The sequence below is a fragment of the Scyliorhinus canicula genome, chromosome 2 (genome assembly GCF_902713615.1).
Source record: "Scyliorhinus canicula chromosome 2, sScyCan1.1, whole genome shotgun sequence".
NCBI lineage: Eukaryota > Metazoa > Chordata > Chondrichthyes > Carcharhiniformes > Scyliorhinidae > Scyliorhinus > Scyliorhinus canicula.
The window spans coordinates 65,147,211-65,167,193 of NC_052147.1; the positions used below are offsets into that span (position 1 = coordinate 65,147,211).

At 42.3% G+C, this 19,983-nt stretch overlaps 2 protein-coding genes across 4 annotated transcripts in view; one reads left to right on the forward strand and one right to left on the reverse strand.

The window, feature by feature from the left end:
• The window catches only part of LOC119954798 (jnk1/mapk8 associated membrane protein), a 16,534-nt gene extending 7,208 nt beyond the window's left edge, over positions 1-9,326 (forward strand). The window contains exons 4-7 of one of the 2 annotated variants that reach the window (XM_038780349.1): positions 3,767-3,973; positions 4,557-4,738; positions 8,447-8,523; positions 8,909-9,127. In XM_038780349.1, the coding sequence (XP_038636277.1) occupies positions 3,767-3,973; positions 4,557-4,738; positions 8,447-8,523; positions 8,909-9,127 (685 nt within the window). Of the gene's footprint in view, positions 1-3,766; positions 3,974-4,556; positions 4,739-8,446; positions 8,524-8,908 lie in introns of both variants that reach the window. The other variant, XM_038780343.1, reaches the window with a different exon arrangement.
• ccdc175 (coiled-coil domain containing 175) overlaps positions 9,308-19,983 on the reverse strand; it is a 191,839-nt gene continuing 181,163 nt past the window's right edge. For both annotated transcript variants that reach the window (XM_038780307.1, XM_038780313.1), the window contains exons 15-20: positions 18,255-18,407; positions 17,756-17,858; positions 16,794-16,837; positions 16,532-16,685; positions 16,379-16,442; positions 9,308-9,403 (exon numbers count right to left, since the gene is read on the reverse strand). In XM_038780307.1, coding sequence (XP_038636235.1) covers positions 16,396-16,442; positions 16,532-16,685; positions 16,794-16,837; positions 17,756-17,858; positions 18,255-18,407 — 501 coding nt within the window. In that variant the 3' untranslated portion in view covers positions 9,308-9,403; positions 16,379-16,395. The remainder of the gene's footprint in view (positions 9,404-16,378; positions 16,443-16,531; positions 16,686-16,793; positions 16,838-17,755; positions 17,859-18,254; positions 18,408-19,983) is intronic.

Consider the following 19,983-nt stretch of genomic DNA (forward strand, 5'->3'; position numbering starts at 1 on the left):
TGTTATTTGAAAAACATAACATAAATGCTGCTGTTTTATATTTGGTCTTCTGGATGAGCAGGTATCACATTAAGCATTGGACTTTTACCTGTAGGAGATGGACTGAGGGGATAAAAATAATCTTTGGTTGATGCAAGGGGCAAACATGAAATATTGAGCAACCTTTATTCATATTCTTGCGGGCACCATGGAACTATTTATTTCCTTAAACTTGAAGTTGCTGCTGTATTGTTACTATTCTGCTTTACAATGACACGTTAAATTATAATTTAAAATGTGATTTCTTAGGTTTGGTGAACATCACATTTTTTTTGATTTGTTTGCTTGGGATATACTTTGTATGACATTGTAATGGCTGGTAAGTCATATGATGCATTGTTTTAAATTGACAGGAGCAATACATCACGTAATTCATTACTAAGTCATAATAGCACAGAGGAGGCCAATCAGCCTATTGAGTCAATGCTAGCTCTCTGTAGAGCAATTCAGATAATCCCCCTCCCCTGCACTATCCTCTGCAAATTTATTTACCTCAAGTGCCCTTCCAATTTAAAAAAAAATCTTTGATCGTCTCCACTGCCACCACCCTCATGGGCAGCAGGTCCCAGATCATTACTATGTGCTGCACCAAAAAAGGTTCTTCCACACATTGCCCCGCTCATCTCTTCACCCAAACCTTAAATCTGTGTCCTTGTAACATCAGCTAATGGGAACACTTTCTTTGTCTGCCTTATCTAAATCGGTGATAATCTTGTATACCGCTATAAAATCTCCCCTCAATTTTTTTTGCTCTAAGGACAAACAACCCCAACTCGCCCAACCTAACCTGTAGCTTAAATTCCTTATCCCCAAAACCATACTGGTAAATCTCCTCTGCACCCTTGCTGGACTCTCATACCCTACAATGTGGTGACCAGAACTGGATGCAATACTCTGGTTGGAAAACAATGAGGAACATGGAACAGGAGTAGGCCAGTCAGCTTGTCGAGTACCATTAAATTAGATCATAGCAGATTGTCAACCTCAATGCCATTTTTCTGTGCTATCCCCATATCCCTTGATATCATAAGTCTACAGAAATCTATCTATCTTTCTGCCTTGAACATACTAAAATAACAGAGCTAGCTCAGAAAACTGAGGTAGAAAATTCCAATGATTCACTACCCTCTGAGTTGAAAAACTTCACCTGATCTCAGTCTTAAATGGCCGGCCCTTATTCCAGACTGATCAGCCAGAGGAAACATTCTATCCACATCTACCCTGTCACACTCTAAGTTTCAGTGAGATCACCTCTCATTCTTGGAAACTCTAGAGACTACAGACCCAGTTTCCTCATTCTCTCCTCATAAGACAATTCTGACATCTCAAGGATTAGTCTGGTGAACCTCCATTGCACGCTCTGAATGGCAATATATTCTTCCTTGGATAAGGAGATCAATACTGTACACAGTATCCCAGGTGTGGGTCTGACCAAGGCGCTCTATGATTTCAGCAAGACACCTCTATTTCTGTACTCAAATCCTTTTAAAAACTCATGAACAAGGACACCTTTTGGACACCACCACTGAGAATCATACAGTACAGAGGAGGCTCTTTTGCCCATCAAGCCTGCACCGACAAAAAAAACGAATGTACACGAATCCCACTTCCCAGCACTATGCCCAGAGTCTTGCATGTTATGACATTTCAAGTGCTCATCCAAGTACTTTTTAAAGATTGTGAGGCTTCCTGCCTTAATAACCCTCCCAGGCAGTGCATTCTGTTACAACACCCTGGCTAGAATGCAATCAATTCTAGCCCCACTTGACCGGGAGTCACAACACAAGTGAATTAATCAATGATTCTTAAAAAAATACCCAAAGTCTTTGGCCCTTGGCTGCCCAATAATCAGTCACCAGGTTTGTAAAATTTAAACACAATAACTTTTTATTAATATTAAGAACTATAATGAAATATGCAGCAAATACAACTGGTTAACTATTATCTAATTTCCCGCACTTTAACTTGCTCCCACCCTCTACATATACACACACACACAAGACAAACAAAAGGGGGAAGAAAAGGTTCTCCTTTATGCTGCAAGTAACAGAATGAAATACCTCTCAACAGGTTTGTCAAACATGATTTCCCTGTCACAAATCCATGTTGATTATGCCAAATTTTACCATTATTTTCAAAATGACCTGTTGTCACATCCTTTTTAATACATTCTCACATTTTCCCTACCACTGATGTCAAACTAGCTGGTCTGTATTTCTTCATTCTCCCTCCTTTCTTAAATTTGCTAATTTCCAGTCTCCACAAACCTCTTCAGAATCTCTAGAATTTTGAAAGGTCACCACAAAAGCATCCACTATCACTATAGCCGCCTCCTTTAAAATTCTGGGATGTAGCTCACCTGATCAGGGGATTTATCAACCTTCAATTCAGTTAACTTTTCAAGTACTTTTCAACTATGTGAAACTCAGTACTACGGGGAGTGCTTGGATTGAATAGAATAATATAATAATCTTCATTGTCACAAGTAGGCTTAGATTAACACTGCAATGGAGTTACTGAGAAAAGTCCCTAGTTGCCACATTCCTGCGCCTGTTCGGGTACACGGAGGGAGAATTCAGAATATCCAAATTACCTAACATCACGTCTTTCAGGACTTGTGGGAGGGAACCGGAGCACCCGGAGGAAACACACACAGACACAGGGAGAACGTGCAGACTCCGCACAGACTGTGACACAAGCCGGGAATCGAACCTGGGACCCTGGCGCTGTGAAGCGACAGTGCTAACTACTGTGTGAGGGAGAAGGAAATTGATGGTTGCAATGCTAAATTTAAATTCGAGAAGATGAGACATGGCTGAAGTGCAGCATAAACACCACCATGGACTGGCTATGTTGAATGGCTTGTTCCTGTGCTGTATATCCTATGTAATTCTAGTTGCTTCCACGCTGCAATGTTCTAGGAAGCTTTCATAATAGCTTTCTACCAGCTCATCTTCCAAACTATGTTTGTCTTTTTGAAGATTCAAGGCACCTGTGATAACTACATTGCCTTTGTTAAAAGGTCCAAATATCCAGTGGTATAATCGATCACTAATTTAAACTACTCCCACCGGGGTTTCTGATCTTTGTTATTTATAATTCTCATTATACCCACTGATCTTCTGGGCTAAGCTCCTTTTTTTTCACTCTCTCCCACAGGTCCATTCCCACACCTTGTTCTATCCTGGGATGCCCCTCTTGCCCTCCCGCTGGTCTGCTCTCAGTACTTGTTTTATCCTGGGTTGCACCTCTTCCCCACAGGGTCCATTCCCACAATTTGTTTTATCCTGGGTCGTTCCTGCCGCGCTCACACGTTGTTTTATCCAGAGTCACCCGTCTAGCCTGTCCACTCACGGTCTTTGTTTTATGCAAGGTCACTCTTCTCACTCTTGTGCTGGTCCGCGCTCAGTCATTGTTTTATCCAGGGTTGCTCCTCTCATTCTCTTCCACGTTCGCTTCCTTGTTTTATCTTAGGTTGCTCCTCTTGCTGTCCACATCTATTATTTCGTGTGATCTAGATCTCCCCCAATAACAGTAAAAAGCCTGCTTCTATCAGTTCCATCGCATTCCTTCATAATTTTAAATCATCCCAAAATCCCCTTCATCCTAATGAAAAAAGCCCCTAATTTTTTTTCTTATTTCCATTTCCTCATAATGTTACTGGTGAAATCTATTAGAAAAATACTTATGTTCATCTGAACAATCACTGATACTTTTTTTCCTGTAGTTCCAGTGCACTTTTTCAGCATGTGACTGCATTGTTGGAGTGCACTGTTGCAGCTATTGTTACCTTGTTGGTGAATGATCCAATGGGACAGCTAAAAATCCGATCCTGCCGTGTGAAGATGCTGTCCGATTGGTATACAATGCTTTATAATCCTAGTCCAGATTATATCAACACAATGCATTGTACACAGGAAGCTGTATTCCCTTTGTAAGTATATGATTTTCAATAAATGTAACACTAATTTCCTCATTTATGGTTACATTAATTTATTTATTGACATAAATGTGAGTATGAGTTTGGCACAACATATTTTCCAGACAGGTGAAAGCTCCATACAGTCCTCCAGTGTACACCCATACAGATAATAAAATTATATTACAGTGTTAATTATTAAATATTTAATAATATGCAAGTGGTGGGCGTTAAGTGTGAATTGTGGGTTCACTTGAGCACATTGAAAGATTCGCTTATTAAAATTGTACGGTGGTTGAGTTAGGAGCTTGTATTTAACTCTGTAAATGAGTATAAGGCTGAAATTTGGTTCTACTACTGACCTTCGTTAATTGGCGTCTTGAAATAGAACATAGATTTTCTGCCATTTTTCTCATTTCCATTAACAGAGGCAGGTGCAACCTGTTGGTTTTTTGAGCATGTGTTACGGTTCAACATATTGATGAAATACAAACCTTAAATTGGGAGTCAGTTTTCTGCAAAATGAGAATCTCAATTTCATTGACTGTTCCATCTCTAATGGCTGTTCTGATGGTTAGTCTTGTCTGTTTGTTTTCAGATACACTATTATCTTCATATACTATGCCTTTTGTCTGGTTTTTATGATGCTACTTCGTCCACTCCTGGTTAAAAAAATTGCCTGTGGTCTTGGAAAATCTGATCGATTTAAAAGTATTTATGCAGCCCTGTACTTTTTCCCTATTCTTACTGTGCTTCAGGCAGTTGGTGGAGGCCTGCTCTGTAAGTATATTTTCATGTTTAGATGCTACCTTTGGATTTGGATACCGTTTAAAACCTCTCTAACTGCAAGTTTTGCCACAACTTGTTTGTTGCAACATGTTTTGAGGTTTTTGGTACTTAATAACCATCATTGACAGATAAATAAATCTTGTTTCCTGTGATCATTTTTATTTGCTACTTCATTAATTATTCCATGTCATAAAAAACATTCCAAGTCTATTTTTTAAGCAGTATAAACACCACTGCAGGTACTGAAACATAAACTAGAATCGCAGTAAAATATTCATCTTTACTGCCTGTACCCGGCCCGCCAACGACAGAGGGAGATTGTCCCACCTCAACAAGTCTGCTTTCTCCCTCCCCAAGCTCTGAAATTGAACTTCTAGAGATCTGCCCAGTCCTGGGCCACCTGCACCTCCAGATACCTGAGGTAAGACGCTGCCAAACGAAATGGCAGAAACCCCACACCCGCTACCACCCCTGGAGAGGAGACCGTAAAGTATTCACTTTTCCCTAAATTCAATTTATACCCGGAAAATCAAATTCCAAATCTCTGAAACAAACCCATTATGTCCCCCACCGAAGAGCTCAGCTCCAAAATATACATCAACAAGTCATCCGCATACAAGAACACCCTATGTTCCACCCCCTCCACTATCCCCTTCCACAACCCCGAGCTCCTCCCCGTAGTGGCTCTATAGCCAATACAAACAGAAGAGGGAACATGGGGCAGCCCTGCTTTGTACCCCGGTGAAATGCAAAATACCCTGAATTCATATTATTTGTACGCACTCTCGCTATCGGCTCCTTGTACAACAGCTGCACCCACGCCACAAACTTCAGCCCAATCCCAAATGTCTCCAACACTGCCAACAAATAACGCCACTCCACCCAATCAAATGCCTTCTCTGCATCAAATACCACCACCACCACCACCTCTGTCTCCCTTCCCTCTGCTGGAGAAAGCACCATATTCAACAGACTGCACATATTCAATGACAACTGTCTGCCCTTTATGAATCTTGCCTGATCCTCCACAATCACCCTCGGATAGCACCTCTCCAACCTTAAAGCCAACACCTTTACCAATATCTTGGCGTCCATATTCAGCAGAGATATGGGCCTGTACGACCCAAACTCCTCTATCCCTGTCATTAGAACATAGAACATAGAACAGTACAGCACAGAACAGGCCCTTCGGCCCTCAATGTTGTGCCGAGCCATGATCACCCTACTCAAACCTACGTATCCACCCTATACCCGTAACCCAACAACCCCCCCCCCTTAACCTTACTTTTATTAGGACACTACGGGCAATTTAGCATGGCCAATCCACCTAACCCGCACATCTTTGGATTGTGGGAGGAAACCGGAGCACCCGGAGGAAACCCACGCACACAGGGGGAGGACGTGCAGACTCCACACAGACAGTGACCCAGCCGGGAATCAAACCTGGGACCCTGAAGCTGTGAAGCATTTATGCTAACCACCATGCTACCCTGCTGCCCCCTGAGCAACATCTTAAGCAACATCGTGATTGAGGCATGCCCCATTGTTTGTGGCAATCCACCCTGTCCATGCGTCCTCTATCCTTAAAGCTTTTGCAAAATTCAACCGGGAACCCATCCGACCTTGCTGCCTCCTCTGCCTGCATCCTCCCGTTTGCCACCTTCACCTCCTCACCCCCATCGGCTCCTCCAGCCCTGTCCTCTCCACCTCCCCCAACCTTGAGCACTCTATCCTCTGGTGGCTCCCGACTTATACAAGTCCTTATAAAACTCCTCAAACACCTTATTAATTTATTCCGGAGCCACCACCAACTTTCCCATCCTGTCCCGCACCCGAACTGTCTTCCGCACGGCAGCCTCCCTACGGAGCTAAGTTGTCAACATATGCCCTGCCTTCTCCCTGTACTTACAGACAGCCCGCCTTGACTCAACTGATCCACCGTTTTCCCATTGGACAATTGGTCAAACTTCGTCTACAGCTACTTTCTCTTTGACAGGAGCCCTGGGTCCGGGTCCCCCACGTCACTCCCATCCACCTTCAAAATCTTTTCTATCAGTCATTGGCGTTTCTCCCTCTCCTCCCCAGTAACCTAAAACAGGAGCACCTCCCCACTTACCATTGCCTTCAGAGCCTCCCAAACCACCGATGACACAACCTCCCCTGTGCAATTGAACCCCATATACCGTTCAATCACCTTCCATATCTTGTCACAGAAGCTCTAATCCACCAATAACCCCATATTGATTCTCCACCCCAGCTTCTGGGCTGCTCCCGATGCGGAGCGAGAATTGCTGAATACTCTGTCCTCTTAAGTCCGGCCAACAGTGCCTTTCCCTCCATAAAAAAGTCAACCCTTGAGAACACCATGCGCACTGGGGAGATAAACAAATACTCCCGGTCCCTTGTGTGAAAAAATCGCCATGGGCGGGCCTTGGATTGGGGAATTGTGTATGCAAGCCACGTTGGCTGGGTTTGGTTGTTGGTTGAGTGTGTGTTGTTCACTTTGTTTTTTTTTCATGAAAATTGTTAAAATTATAAATGCCTTAACAAAAACATTTTTAAAAATCTCCACATGTCAACCCTCTTTTCCCCCCCACCCATATTTTGCCCGGCCATTGTCTTTGACACCCCTCAACAAGGTCAGCAAACGCGGCTGGGACCTGTCCACCCTCGGCTCCAGCACTGTGTTCCAATCCCCCCTCCCTCTCTCTTCCCCCCCTCGCTATTAATTCATAGGTATCCAAATCCAGAATGGCTGCCAACGTTCTCTTCACAAACCCCGCATCATCCCAGTTGGGGCATATAGGCTTGCCAACGTCACCAACCTCCCCTCAATGCACCCGTAACAATCACGCACCTACCCCTCTGATCTGCCACCACCTTCTCCATCTGCACCCTCACCCGCTTACCCACCAAAATCGCTACCCCCTGAGCCCTATTGTCAAACCCTGAATTAAACACCTGGCTCCACCACCCCTTCCCAAGCCTCATCTGGTCCTTCACCCTTAGATAGGTCTCTTGCAACATCACCACATGGGTTTTTAAACTCATCAAATGTGCAAAAACCCTCACTCTCTTCATCAGTATGGCTAACCCCCTCATGTTCCACGTCACCATTTTGACCAGGGGTTTCTGTCTCTCACCTCCCCCACCCCCCTCTATCTGCCATCACCATTACCCCAGGCCTTTGTTACCGTTTACCCCCTCCCAGAAACCCCCCCCCCCCATTCACACCTCCCAGGTCTAAAGAAACCTGCTTGACCAGGCTCCAATGACTGCGGCCCTCCCCCCACCACACTCCCACTCACGAGCCTACCTTCGCTTGGTAGTGCGGTGACCCCTACCATGACCTTGATATGGTTGTTCCAAGTGAGTTCCCATTAAATCATGTATATATTTGTTTTTAATGAGAGCGAATTCAAATCAAATATTGGTTAAATCTATATATTTAGTAAATATTCAACACTGTCAAAAGACGTGATAGTTAGGTGAATTGGACATTCTGAATTCTCCCTCAGTGTACCCGAACATCTGGTGGAGTGTGGTGACTTGGGAATTTTCACAGTAACTTCATTGCAGTGTTAATGTAATGATACCAATAATGATTATTATTATATGTATTGTAATAGATATTGCATTGGACTTAAATGTACAGACAAACAATTATTCACTAATTTTTGGTCTACATATTTATTTTAGATTATGCTTTTCCATACATAATTCTAGTCTTGTCGTTGGTAACTTTGGCTGTATACATGTCTGCTTCAGAAATACAGGTAAGTACTATAAAGGATATTTGTCATTTTATCACAAATTCTGGAGAATTGTAAATGTAATTTTGCACAAACTGTTTGGAGAGCTTTTAGCATTTCAATTTAAAACATTTAAGTTGTAATAGCCCATGAGATTGTGACACTTAAAGCTCATCTTTTATAAATGAGTATGTATATGGAAAGGTTTTGGTGTAAGAACTGTTATATAAACAATAACTTTTCTTTGTGATGATTAGAAGCTTTGTAATACCTCCGAAGTAGTTTTACGATGTTGCTCAATTACTGAAGTTCTAATTGGGGAAAAAGTATAATTAAATTGGGTTCTGTTTTAACAGCAATGGGGTAAATATAATTTCAAAACTAACTTGTATGTGTTCTTCACTAACAGACTTACAAGGATCTGATCACCAGAAAGAAGAGGCTGGTGGTCCTGTTTAGTCATTGGATGTTGCATGCCTATGGAATAATCTCGATTTCCAGGTTAGATAAACTGGACCAAGATCTGCCTCTGCTGGCATTAGTGCCCACTCCAGCACTTTTCTATCTGTTGACTGCTAAATATACAGAGCCTTCAAGAATATTGACAGAAGGTGGCAATGGACATTGAAAAGGGAACATTATAGAAATACAGTTTGAAACAGTTAATTCTAGCAGTCTGAGACAAAGTATCAGTGTAATTATTGTCAAAACGACATTCTTTATACTATAGCTTGTTCAGTTGATGTGCTATATGCTTTGTAAGTATGTATATTGTAATGTTCTATTTACATGTTTCGACAATATAGCATTAAAATGCACAAAAGACACTTTATTGAAGGAAGTTGAATATATCTCACATAGTCGCTGTGGTTAATACAAATGTAAATTTCAGCTTCTTTGTCATCTGTGGGGGGAAAATATAAATGGTGAAGGTTTGAAAAGATTTATCTGAATGCAGTAGCTCTTTACAACTGTAGTTGACCAAATATTTTTCTTCACTATCTGAATTAATGCTTCTGAAGTTTTCCTTGATCTCAGGAAAAGAACTAAGTCAATTCTCCCATCTCATGACAATGGGGTGTTTTTTCAGAAGGGCAGTGCATTCATCATACCAATTGGTAGAAAGTTGGGAAGAACTGATGATTGATTTTCACTTTCTTTCAGGAGATATCCATAGTTTTGATCAATTAGATGGAGATAAAAAGCCATTTTTTAAGTTGTCACACTAATAATAAATCCACATCTTTGCACTCGGAAAACGGATAGCCTAGAATCAAAGTGGTGTATATGCTGCTGTACCTATATCCTGTTAGCTTTATTATTTGAGGTGAATCTTTGGAATTATTTTTTTCTGAGGCAACAAGATCCTTGACTATGTTTCAAATCCCATTTTTGAGCTTTTAAATTTAAAAATAATTTTCAAAATCACAAAGTTGAGACCACTTAGCCCATCGTGTGCACCAGCTCTACGAGAGAGCATCATGATTTGGTATTATTCCCCTGCCTTTTCCCTGTACCTCTGCACATTGTTTCGATTCAGATAATCTTCTATTGTCTTCTTGAATGCCTCCACCACATTTCCAGGTAGTGAATTCCATATCCTATTTGCTCACATCACATTTGCTTCTTTTGCAAAACACTTTAAATCTGTGCCTCTCGTTCTTGATCCTTTTTACAAATGGGAACGGTTTCTCCCTGTATACTCTGTCCAGCCCTCTCATGATTTTGAACATCTCTATCAAATCTACTCTTCGTCTTCTGTATTCCTCTTGGTTCTCAGCTGTATTTTCTAACTGATACCTGTCATAAGCACACTTTTTCTTCCTTACCTTTTTATCCAGGAAGCTCTGGATTTGTTTGCCCTATCTTTCATTTTTAAGGGAACATATGTTGACTGTGTCTGGACTATTTCTGTTTTGAAGGTAGCCCATTGTTCAGCTCCAATTTTTTCCGCAAAAGCTTTTGTTCCAGTCTTAATCGGCCCAGCTCCGTTCTTGCCCCACAGGAGTCTGCTCTCTCCCAGTTAATTATTTTATTAAACCTTGCAATACAATGATAAGTGTCTTCTAAATGTACCCCACTGACAATTAATCTACTTGGCTACCTCACTCATTTCCAAGAACCAGGTCCAACAATGCATCCTTTCTTGTTGAACTGCACATACCGCTGGAGAACATTTTCCTGACCGCAATCTAGGAACGCTTGCCCCTCTTCACCCTTTCCACAACCACTGTCCCAGTTTACATTTGGTAATTAATGACCCCGTTATAACTACTGTATAATGTTGCATCTCTTTGTAATTTCCCTACAGATTTGGCCTTAAGAACATAAGAACTAGGACCAGGAGTAGGCCATTTGGCCCCTCGAGCCTGCTCCGCCATTCAATGAGATCATGACTGATCTTTTGTGGACTCAGCTCCACTTTCCGGCCCGAACACCATAACCCTTAATCCCTTTATTCTTCAAAAAACTATCTATCTTTACCTTAAAAACATTTAATGAAGGAGCCTCACCTGCTTCACTGGGCAAGGAATTCCATAGATTCACAACCCTTTGGGTGAAGAAGTTCCTCCTAAATTCAGTCCTAAATCTACTTCCCCTTATTTTGAGGCTATGTCCCCTAGTTCTGCTTTCACCCGCCAGTGGAAACAACCTGCCCACATCTATCCTATCTATTCCCTTCATAATTTTAAATGTTTCTATAAGATCCCCCCTCATCCTTCTAAATTCCAACGAATACAGTCCCAGTCTACTCAACCTCTCCTCATAATCCAACCCCTCCAGCTATGAGATTAACCTAGTGAATCTCCTCTGCACACCCTCCAGTGCCAGTACGTCCTTTCTCAAGTAAGGAGACCAAAACTGAACACGATACTCCTGGGGCGCGATTCTCCGCAAATGCGGAGAGTCGTGAAGGCTGCCGTGAAACTGGCCGTGTTTCACGGCAGCCTCCGAGCCCCCTCCCGGGGCCCGATTCTGCTCCCCGGTCGGGGCTAGCAGCGGGGCCCCGTGAACACGGCATCGCAGGCTTAGCGATGGGTAACGGCAGCTGACGCGCACGATGACGTCAGTCGCGCATGCGCGGATTGGATGGTACTAATCCGCGCATGCGCGGATGATGTCATCACACATATGCGTGAAACCCGCGCATGCGCGGGCCGTCATGCCCCTCAGCCGCCCCGCGGACTGACCCAGCGGGGCAGCGGAGGAACAAAGAGTGCGCGGGGTTCGGACCCGCTGCCCGCGAAGGGTGGGCACCGATCGCGGGCCCATGCACCTGTAAACCAACTTTCTGTGACTCATGCACCAGCACACCCAGGTCTCTCTGCACAGCGGCATGCTTTAATATTTTATCGTTTAAATAATAATCCCGTTTGCTGTTATTCCTACCAAAATGGATAACCTCACATTTGTCAACATTGTATTCCATCTGCCAGACCCTAGCCCATTCACTTAACCTATCCAAATCCCTCTGCAGACTTCCAGTATCCTCTGCACTTTTCGCTTTACCATTCATCTTACTGTCATCTGCAAACTTGGACATATTGCCCTTGGTCCCCAACTCCAAATCATCTATGTAAATTGTGAACAATTGTGGGCCCAACACGGATCCCTGAGGGACACCACTAGCTACTGATTGTCAATCAGAGAAACACCCATTAATCCCCACTCTTTGCTTTCTATTAATTAACCAATCCTCTTTCCATGCTTTAAATGTTTCCACTACTTTACCCTTAATGCTATGCATCTTTATCTTATGCAGCAACCTTTTATGTGGCACCTTGTCAAAAGACTTTCTGGAAATCCAGATATACCACATCCATTGGCTCCCCGTTATCTACTGCACTGCTAATGTCCTCAAAAAATTCCACTAAATTAGTTAGACACGACCTGCTCTTTATGAAAACCATGCTGCGTCTGCCCAATGGGACAATTTCTATCCAGGTGCCTCGCTATTTCTTCCTTGATGATAGATTCCAGCACCTTCCCTACTACCGAAGTTAAGCTCACTGGCCTATAATTTCCTGCTCTCTGCCTACCTCCTTTTTTAAACAATGGTGTCACGTTTGCTAATTTCCAATCCACCGGGACCACACCAGAGTCTAGTGAATTTTGGTAAATCATCATTAGTGCATCTGTAATTTCCCTAGGCATCTCTTTTAGCACTCTGGGATGCATTCCATCAGGGCCAGGAAACTTGTCTACCTTTAGCCCCGTTAGCTTGCCCATCACTACCTCCTTAGTGATAACAATCCTCTCAAGGCCCTCACCTGTCATAGTCTCATTTCTATCAGTTGCTGGTATGTTATTTGTGTCTTCCACTGTGAAGACCGACCCAAAAAACCTGTTCAGTTCCTCAGCCATTTCCTCATCTCCCATTATTAAAACTCCCTTCTCATCCTCTGAAGGATCAATATTTACCTTAGCCACTCTTTTTGGTTACATATATTTGTAAAAACTTTTACTGTCTGTTTTTATATTCTGAGCAAGTTTACTCTCATACTCTATCTTACTCTTCTTTATAGCTTTTTTAGTAGCCTTCTGTTGCATCCTAAAGATTTCCCAGTCCTCTAGTCTCCCACCAATCTTTGCCACTTTATATGCTTTTTCCTTCAATTTGATACTCTCCCTTAATTCCTTAGATATCCACGGTCGATTTTCCCTCTTTCTACCGTCCTTCCTTTTTGTTGGTATAAACCTTTGCTGAGCACTGTGAAAAATCGCTTGCAAGGTTCTCCACTGTTCCTCAACTGTTCCACCATAAAGTCTTTGCTCCCAGTCTACCTTAGCTAGTTCTTCTCTCATCCCATTGTAATCTCCTTTGTTTAAACACAAAACAGTAGTATTTGATTTTACTTTCTCACCCTCCATCTGTATTTTAAATTCCACCATATTGTGATCGCTCCTTCCGAGAGGATCCCTAACTATGAGATCATGAATCAATCCTGTCTCATTACATAGGACAAGATCTAGGACCGCTTGTTCCCTTGTAGGTTCCATTACATACTGTTCTAGGAAACTATCGTGGATACATTCTATAAACTCCTCCTCAAGGTTGCCTTGACCGACCTGGTTAAACCAATCGACATGTAGATTAAAATCCACCATGATAACTGCTGTACCATTTCTACATGCATCAGTTATTTCTTTGTGTATTGCCTGCCCCACCATAACGTTACTATTTGGTGGCTGATAGACTACTCCTATCAGTGACTTTTTCGCCTTAATATTCCGGATTTCCACCCAAATGGATTCAACCTTATCCTCCATAGCACCGATGTCATCCCTTACTATTGCCCGGATGTCATCCTTAAATAACAGAGCAACACCACCTCCCTTACCATCCACTCTGTCCTTCCGAATAGTTTGATACCCTCGGATATTTAACTCCCAGTCGTGACCATCCTTGAACCATGTTTCAGTAATGGCCACTAAATCATAGTCATTCACGATGATTTGTGCCATCAACTCATTTACTTTATTCCGAATACTACGAGCATTCAGGTAAAGTACACTTATGTTGGTTTCTTTACCTCTGTTTTGAATCTTAACATCTCCAGTTTTATTCCTTTTAGTATTACTGGGCCTATTCACTGAGCTCCCCTCAGTCACTGTACCTTGTACTGTCGCCCTTTTTGATTTTTGACTATGTCTTCTCTGCCTTGCATTTTTCCCCTTCCTTTTGCTTCTGTCCCTGTTTTACTACCTTCCAACTTCCTGCATCGGTTCCCATCCCCCTGCCACATTAGTTTAAACCCTCCCCAACAGCTCTAGCAAACACCCCCCCCCCCCCCCCCCCCCCCCCGGACATCGGTTCCAGCCCTGCATCCTCTCACTCTACATCCTCTACATCCTTTTCACTATTTGGTGGTCTATAGACTATACCGAGCAATGTAACTACACTCTTTTTGTTCCTAGGCTTAAACTAAATCAATCTGTCCTTGAACTCTCTGGGACATCCTCTTTTCCCAGCACTGCAATGCTCTCCTTAACCAATACCATCACCCTTCCCCTTTTTCTTTTCTTATCCTTTCTGAACACCTTCTCCCCAGGAATATTTAACACCCAGTCCCGCCCTTCCTTAAGCCAGATCTATGTTATCTCCAACATAATTTTCCACAACAAAATGTGCGCCTGTAACTCCCCAATCTTATTTACTATACTTAATGCATTCACAAATACATGCACAGTAACCCTGATTTCGATGTCTTTACTTTCTCCTCTACTTCCAACTTCACTTATTAAGTTACTATTCTCTACATCAGTGCTTTCTGTCTGTCTCAGTATTTTGTGTATCCTGGTATTCCCCTTTAATACTTCTTGGTTCCCAAACCCCTGCTCGGTTGGCTTAAAGCCCTCCCGACAGGAGTATCAAAATGCCTACAAGGAACTGTTTCAGGTACAATCTGTCCAGTTTGTACAGGTGCCATTTTCCTCAGAACTAGGCCAAGTGTCCCAGGAATCTAAAGCCCTCCACTTGCGTCATCCCTCCAGCCATGTATTCATCTGCCCTATCCTATTTCTGTATTCACTTTCATGTAGAACTGGGAGTAATCCAGAAATTACTATATTTGAGGTCCCGCCTAGCTCCCTAAATTCTGATTGCAGGACCCCATTCTCCTTCCTTTCTAAATCCTTTGTACCAATGTGGACTACGACCGTTGGCTTTTTATCCTGCCCCAAAAAATTGTTCTGCAGTCACTTTGACATCTTTGGCCCTAGCACCAGGAGTCAATATGCCATTCTGGAGTCATGTCTACGGCCACAGAAACGCCTGTCTGTTCCCCTCACTAATGAATCCCCTATCACTATTGCTGCTCCCTTCTACATCCTCCCCTCCTGTACAGCCGAACCACCCATGGTGCCACAAACCTGTCTCTGACTTCACTCCTCTGAGGAACCAGCACCTGCTTCCAAAACGGATTTTTGAGCGGGACCCCAGGGGACTTCTACACCATCTACCTGTTTCTTTTGGACTGCCTGGTGAACACAAACAAAATCTAGTAAGTATATTTTTCAGAGAACTTGGTGACTAAATGTTTGGGAGTAGAGGCTTACTATGTACAGTTAAAGTAACTAAATATATTTCAAAATCTCGGGTCTGAGAGGTCTGTCTAAGAGCCGTAGAATCCCTAGAGTGCAGAAGGAGGCCATTTGGCGCATTAAATCTGCTCCGACCCTCCAAAAGAGCATTCCGAAAGATCTACCACGGCCCACTCCCCTGACCTATCCCCGTAACCCAACCTAACCGGCACATCTTTGGACACTGAGGGGCAATATTTAGCATAGCCAATCCAACTAACCTGCACATCTTTGGACTGTGGAAAGAAACAGGGCACCTGGAGGAAAACCACACAGATACGGAAAGAACTTGCAAACTCCACACAGACAAGGCTGGAATTCAACATGGTCCCTGGCGCTGTGAGGCAGCAATGATAACCACTGTGCCACCGTGTCGCTCATAAGGTAACCTATTGGATATGATCCCCAGGCACCTTTAGGGGAGGTAAGCTTACACTTTCTGTTAGTTAAAAATAGACTTGTGTGGAGAAAAAAAGGGCATAAACTTATTGGATCTGTCAAGAGAGCTGTGAGAGGGAACTGTCAAGGCATTTAAACAGCTGCCCTTTTAACATCTGAAAAAAGTTTGTGTTTTTTAAAAAGTCTATGCTTGCTTTTCCACTCTGCTTGGAGACTATTACAGAATTAGTGCTGCATGACTGTTGTCACAACTTTTCATTATCACAGTTCTGGACATTTTTTTAACGGGTCGCGTTTGCAGAACTGGAATTGTCTTGACTCTGAACTCTTGACCAGGAGTGAAAATTCAGGCCATGGTATTCCAATTGAAATGTCGTTAATAACAATGTGTTCTTACCCCCACATAATAAAATGTCATTGAAGCGATTTAGTTTGTTCCATGCATTTTTCCCTGCTTTCTTCTGTGATTCAAAAGACAAAATAAAATAAAATTCAAAATATGTTTAATCTAACTAAAAGTAATTTTAATCAAAACCGATCTCTGGCCTACCAATAGAAGAAGTTGTTCCCACAAAGGACTGCATTTTACTTAAACACTCCTTCAGGTGATCACGAATGCTGCCAGTCTTCCGTTTTCTGTAGTGGATTTTCTTTAGCACATCATTTATGACATCCAGTACACTCTGTTCACATGCTTCATATTCCTGCAAAAGCGGCATGAAATGACACCATTTGTGAATTCTACGTCTTTGTGATATTTACGTTAAGTACACAATCGATATATGTAAAAATAAACATTTGTAACTAGGTACCTTTAGAACACGATTATCCAATGCCCAGCTTTTGAGAAGGTTACCTTAAAAAAAAGAATAAAGTAAGTTTTAGTATAACATTGGTTGATAGTATTTTTGTTCAATCACAAATAAATAATTTTTAAAAGCTTTTGAAGCAGGTCAGTGCATGCAAGTGTGCTGAGCTGCAATGCTTAATATACACTGAAGTGTAGATTAAATTGTGCATGACTGTTGTGTGAAATGTCAGTAACATATGCATATATAAGTAAAGAAACCAGTGCTAGCAAAAACTGGTGCATTTAATTTATAAAACACCATGTTATATAATTCATAAATCCAAATGAAAATGTTTTCTTAATTTTTATCATGGAATTTACAGTGCAGAAGGAGGCCATTCGGCCCATCGAGTCTGCACCGGCTCTTGGAAAGAGCACCTTGCCCAAGGTCAACACCTCGACCCTATCCCCATAACCCAGTAACCCCACCCAACACTAAGGGCAATTTTGGACACTAAGGGCAATTTATCATGGCCAATCCACCTAACCTGCACATCTTTGGACTGTGGGAGGAAACCCACGCACACATGGGGAGGATGTGCAAACTCCACACAGACAGTGACGCAAGCCGGAATCGAACCTTGGACCCTGGAGCTGTGAAGCAATTGTGCTATCCACAATGCTACCGTGCTGACCCAAATCTGAAATCTAGTCAAATATAGTTGACAAGAGGCTTGATTTATATGCTTTACATAATATGCTTTGGATATAAATAGAAATTTAACATATTTTATTTCATTATTGAAATTATTTACATCCAAAGTACCTAATTTTAATATCAAAGTTTGCACCATAGTTATTAATTTGTGGGAGAAATATTTAAGAATGTGAGCTGTCTGTAAGCTTCAATAATTAAGAGGTAATGACTTCATTTTTAAGCATTGGAACCAAACCATTCCAGCATATGCTTTCCCAGATATGTACCATAAATGATTTGGAGTTCTGCATCCTGTTGTTTCTTTGCTGCGTTTTGCTTTTCTTCCTGTTCATTGAATGAGGCAATAGTCTTCACCAGATGGAAGTTGCACTGCCAATGAAAGAGTTAATTAGAGTACACCATTGTTAAAGTGTTTTTTCTTCAGTATAATCACAACTGAGCCAAGTTCTGTACGTTTTCCCAGGTGACTCACTGATTGTGATTAGAAACAGGAACCCTAGTCCAATTTGTTCTTAAAACACTGGTTTCAACTCCAGTGCCCCATAAATATCTGACCAGAATAGCAGATCTTGCAACCTCTTCCTCATGCTGTTACTTGAAATTCAAATGAATATGGTTTATTTTACAATGTCATATAGGAATATTTTTTTCCTTGGCATCTGAAGAAATTCAGCTGTGTATATGTTAGAACTATGTGTAAAATGTGCATATGTATAGTTATTTGTCTATGGCAAACATTGCATCACTAAATAGCTCTTTACTCACCAATTTCAGTTTGCAGTTTTCTATCTCAACATGTTCAAGTCTTCTACTTGCCTCATAAATATCTGCTTCCATCGATTTTAGTTGCTCTACAGTATTTATAACTTGGTGATAGAGGCTGTTCCGTATTGCAGACAACAAAGCTTTTGTTCCCGACTGGCAAAAAAAATCAATACAATTAATGTATGAATACATCTAATATGGTATTGATAATCTTGCTACTTTTCAACCACACAAATAAAATCACTTCACAACATGTAATGGCCCAGAAATTGCTGGAAGATATCTTGTGGCCTGTTGCCAGGAGTACAAATTGAAAACAACATGGAGCGGCACACTAAATGAGGAGTTCAATGAAGTGCAGGAGGCCAGTAGCAGCATTAGGCATAGATAAAAAGTAGGCATGAACTTGGTGAAACTATAATACATGATTGCTTGCATGCCAAATAGGGTAAGCAATATGTGATAGACAACTAAGTGATCCCACAACCAATCCTACCACTTCCAGTTATTAAACAACTTGGTGAAGGAAGAGGGTCCACAAATATCCCCATCGTCAATGATGGGGGACACCAACACATTAGTGCAAAAGATAAAGCTGAAGCATCTGCAACAATCTTCAGCCATAAGTACCTAGTGGATGATCCATCTCTGCCTCCTCCGGAGTTCCTCAGTATCTATTGCCAGTTTTCAGCCAATTCAATTTACTCCATGAGATATCATGAAGTGGCTGAAAGCACTGCAAAGATTATGGGACCTGACAATATTCCGGCAACAGTACTGAAGGCTTGTGCTCCAGAACCTGCTGCACTGCTAACCAAACAGCACTGTTGCCGGAATGTTGTCATGTACAGCTGCAACACTGGCATCTACCCAGTGGAAAATTGCTCAGGTATGCCCTGCACTCAAAATAAAGGACAAATCCAATCCAGCCAATTACTGCCCTATCAGTCTACTCTTAATCGCCAGTAAAGTGGTGGAAGGGGTCATCAACAGTGCTGTCAAGTGGCATTTGCTTAGCACTAATCTACTCACTGATGTTCAGTTTGGAATCTGCCAGGAGCACTCAGACCTGACCTCGGTACAGCCTGGTTTCAACCTTGGGCAAAAGTGCTGGATTCCAGAGGTGAGAGTGATTGCCCTTGACGTCAAGGCAACATTTGATAAGGGTATGATACCAAGGGGCCCAGCAAAATTTGAGTCATTGGGAATCAGCATACCTGGCACTAAGGAAAATGGTTGGACAAACCAGCTGGCTTAGCACCCCATCCACAAATGTTCACCACCGAAACACAGTGACAACAGTGTGTAACATCTACAAGATATACTGCAGGAAAATCACCTTGGAAAACACCTTCCAAACCCATGACCACTATTATCTAGAAGGACAAAGGCAGCAGCTGCATGGGAACACTGGCACCTGTAAGTTCCTCCAAATCATATGCCATCCCTTCATTGTCACTGGGTCAAAATCCTGGAACCCTCTCCCTAACAGCACTGTGGGTGTACCTATGCCACATGGATTGCAGTGGTTCAAGAAGGCAGCTCACCATCACCTTCTCAAAGGCAATTATGGATGGGCAATAATGTTTAATGATTTATTTCCATTACAAATCAAATAATTGCAAGTGAACAATGGAAAAAGAAATGGGGGCGGCATGGTGGGGCAGTGATTAGCACTGCTGCTTACAACTCTGAGGACCCGGGTTCGATCCCAGCCCCGAGTCACTGT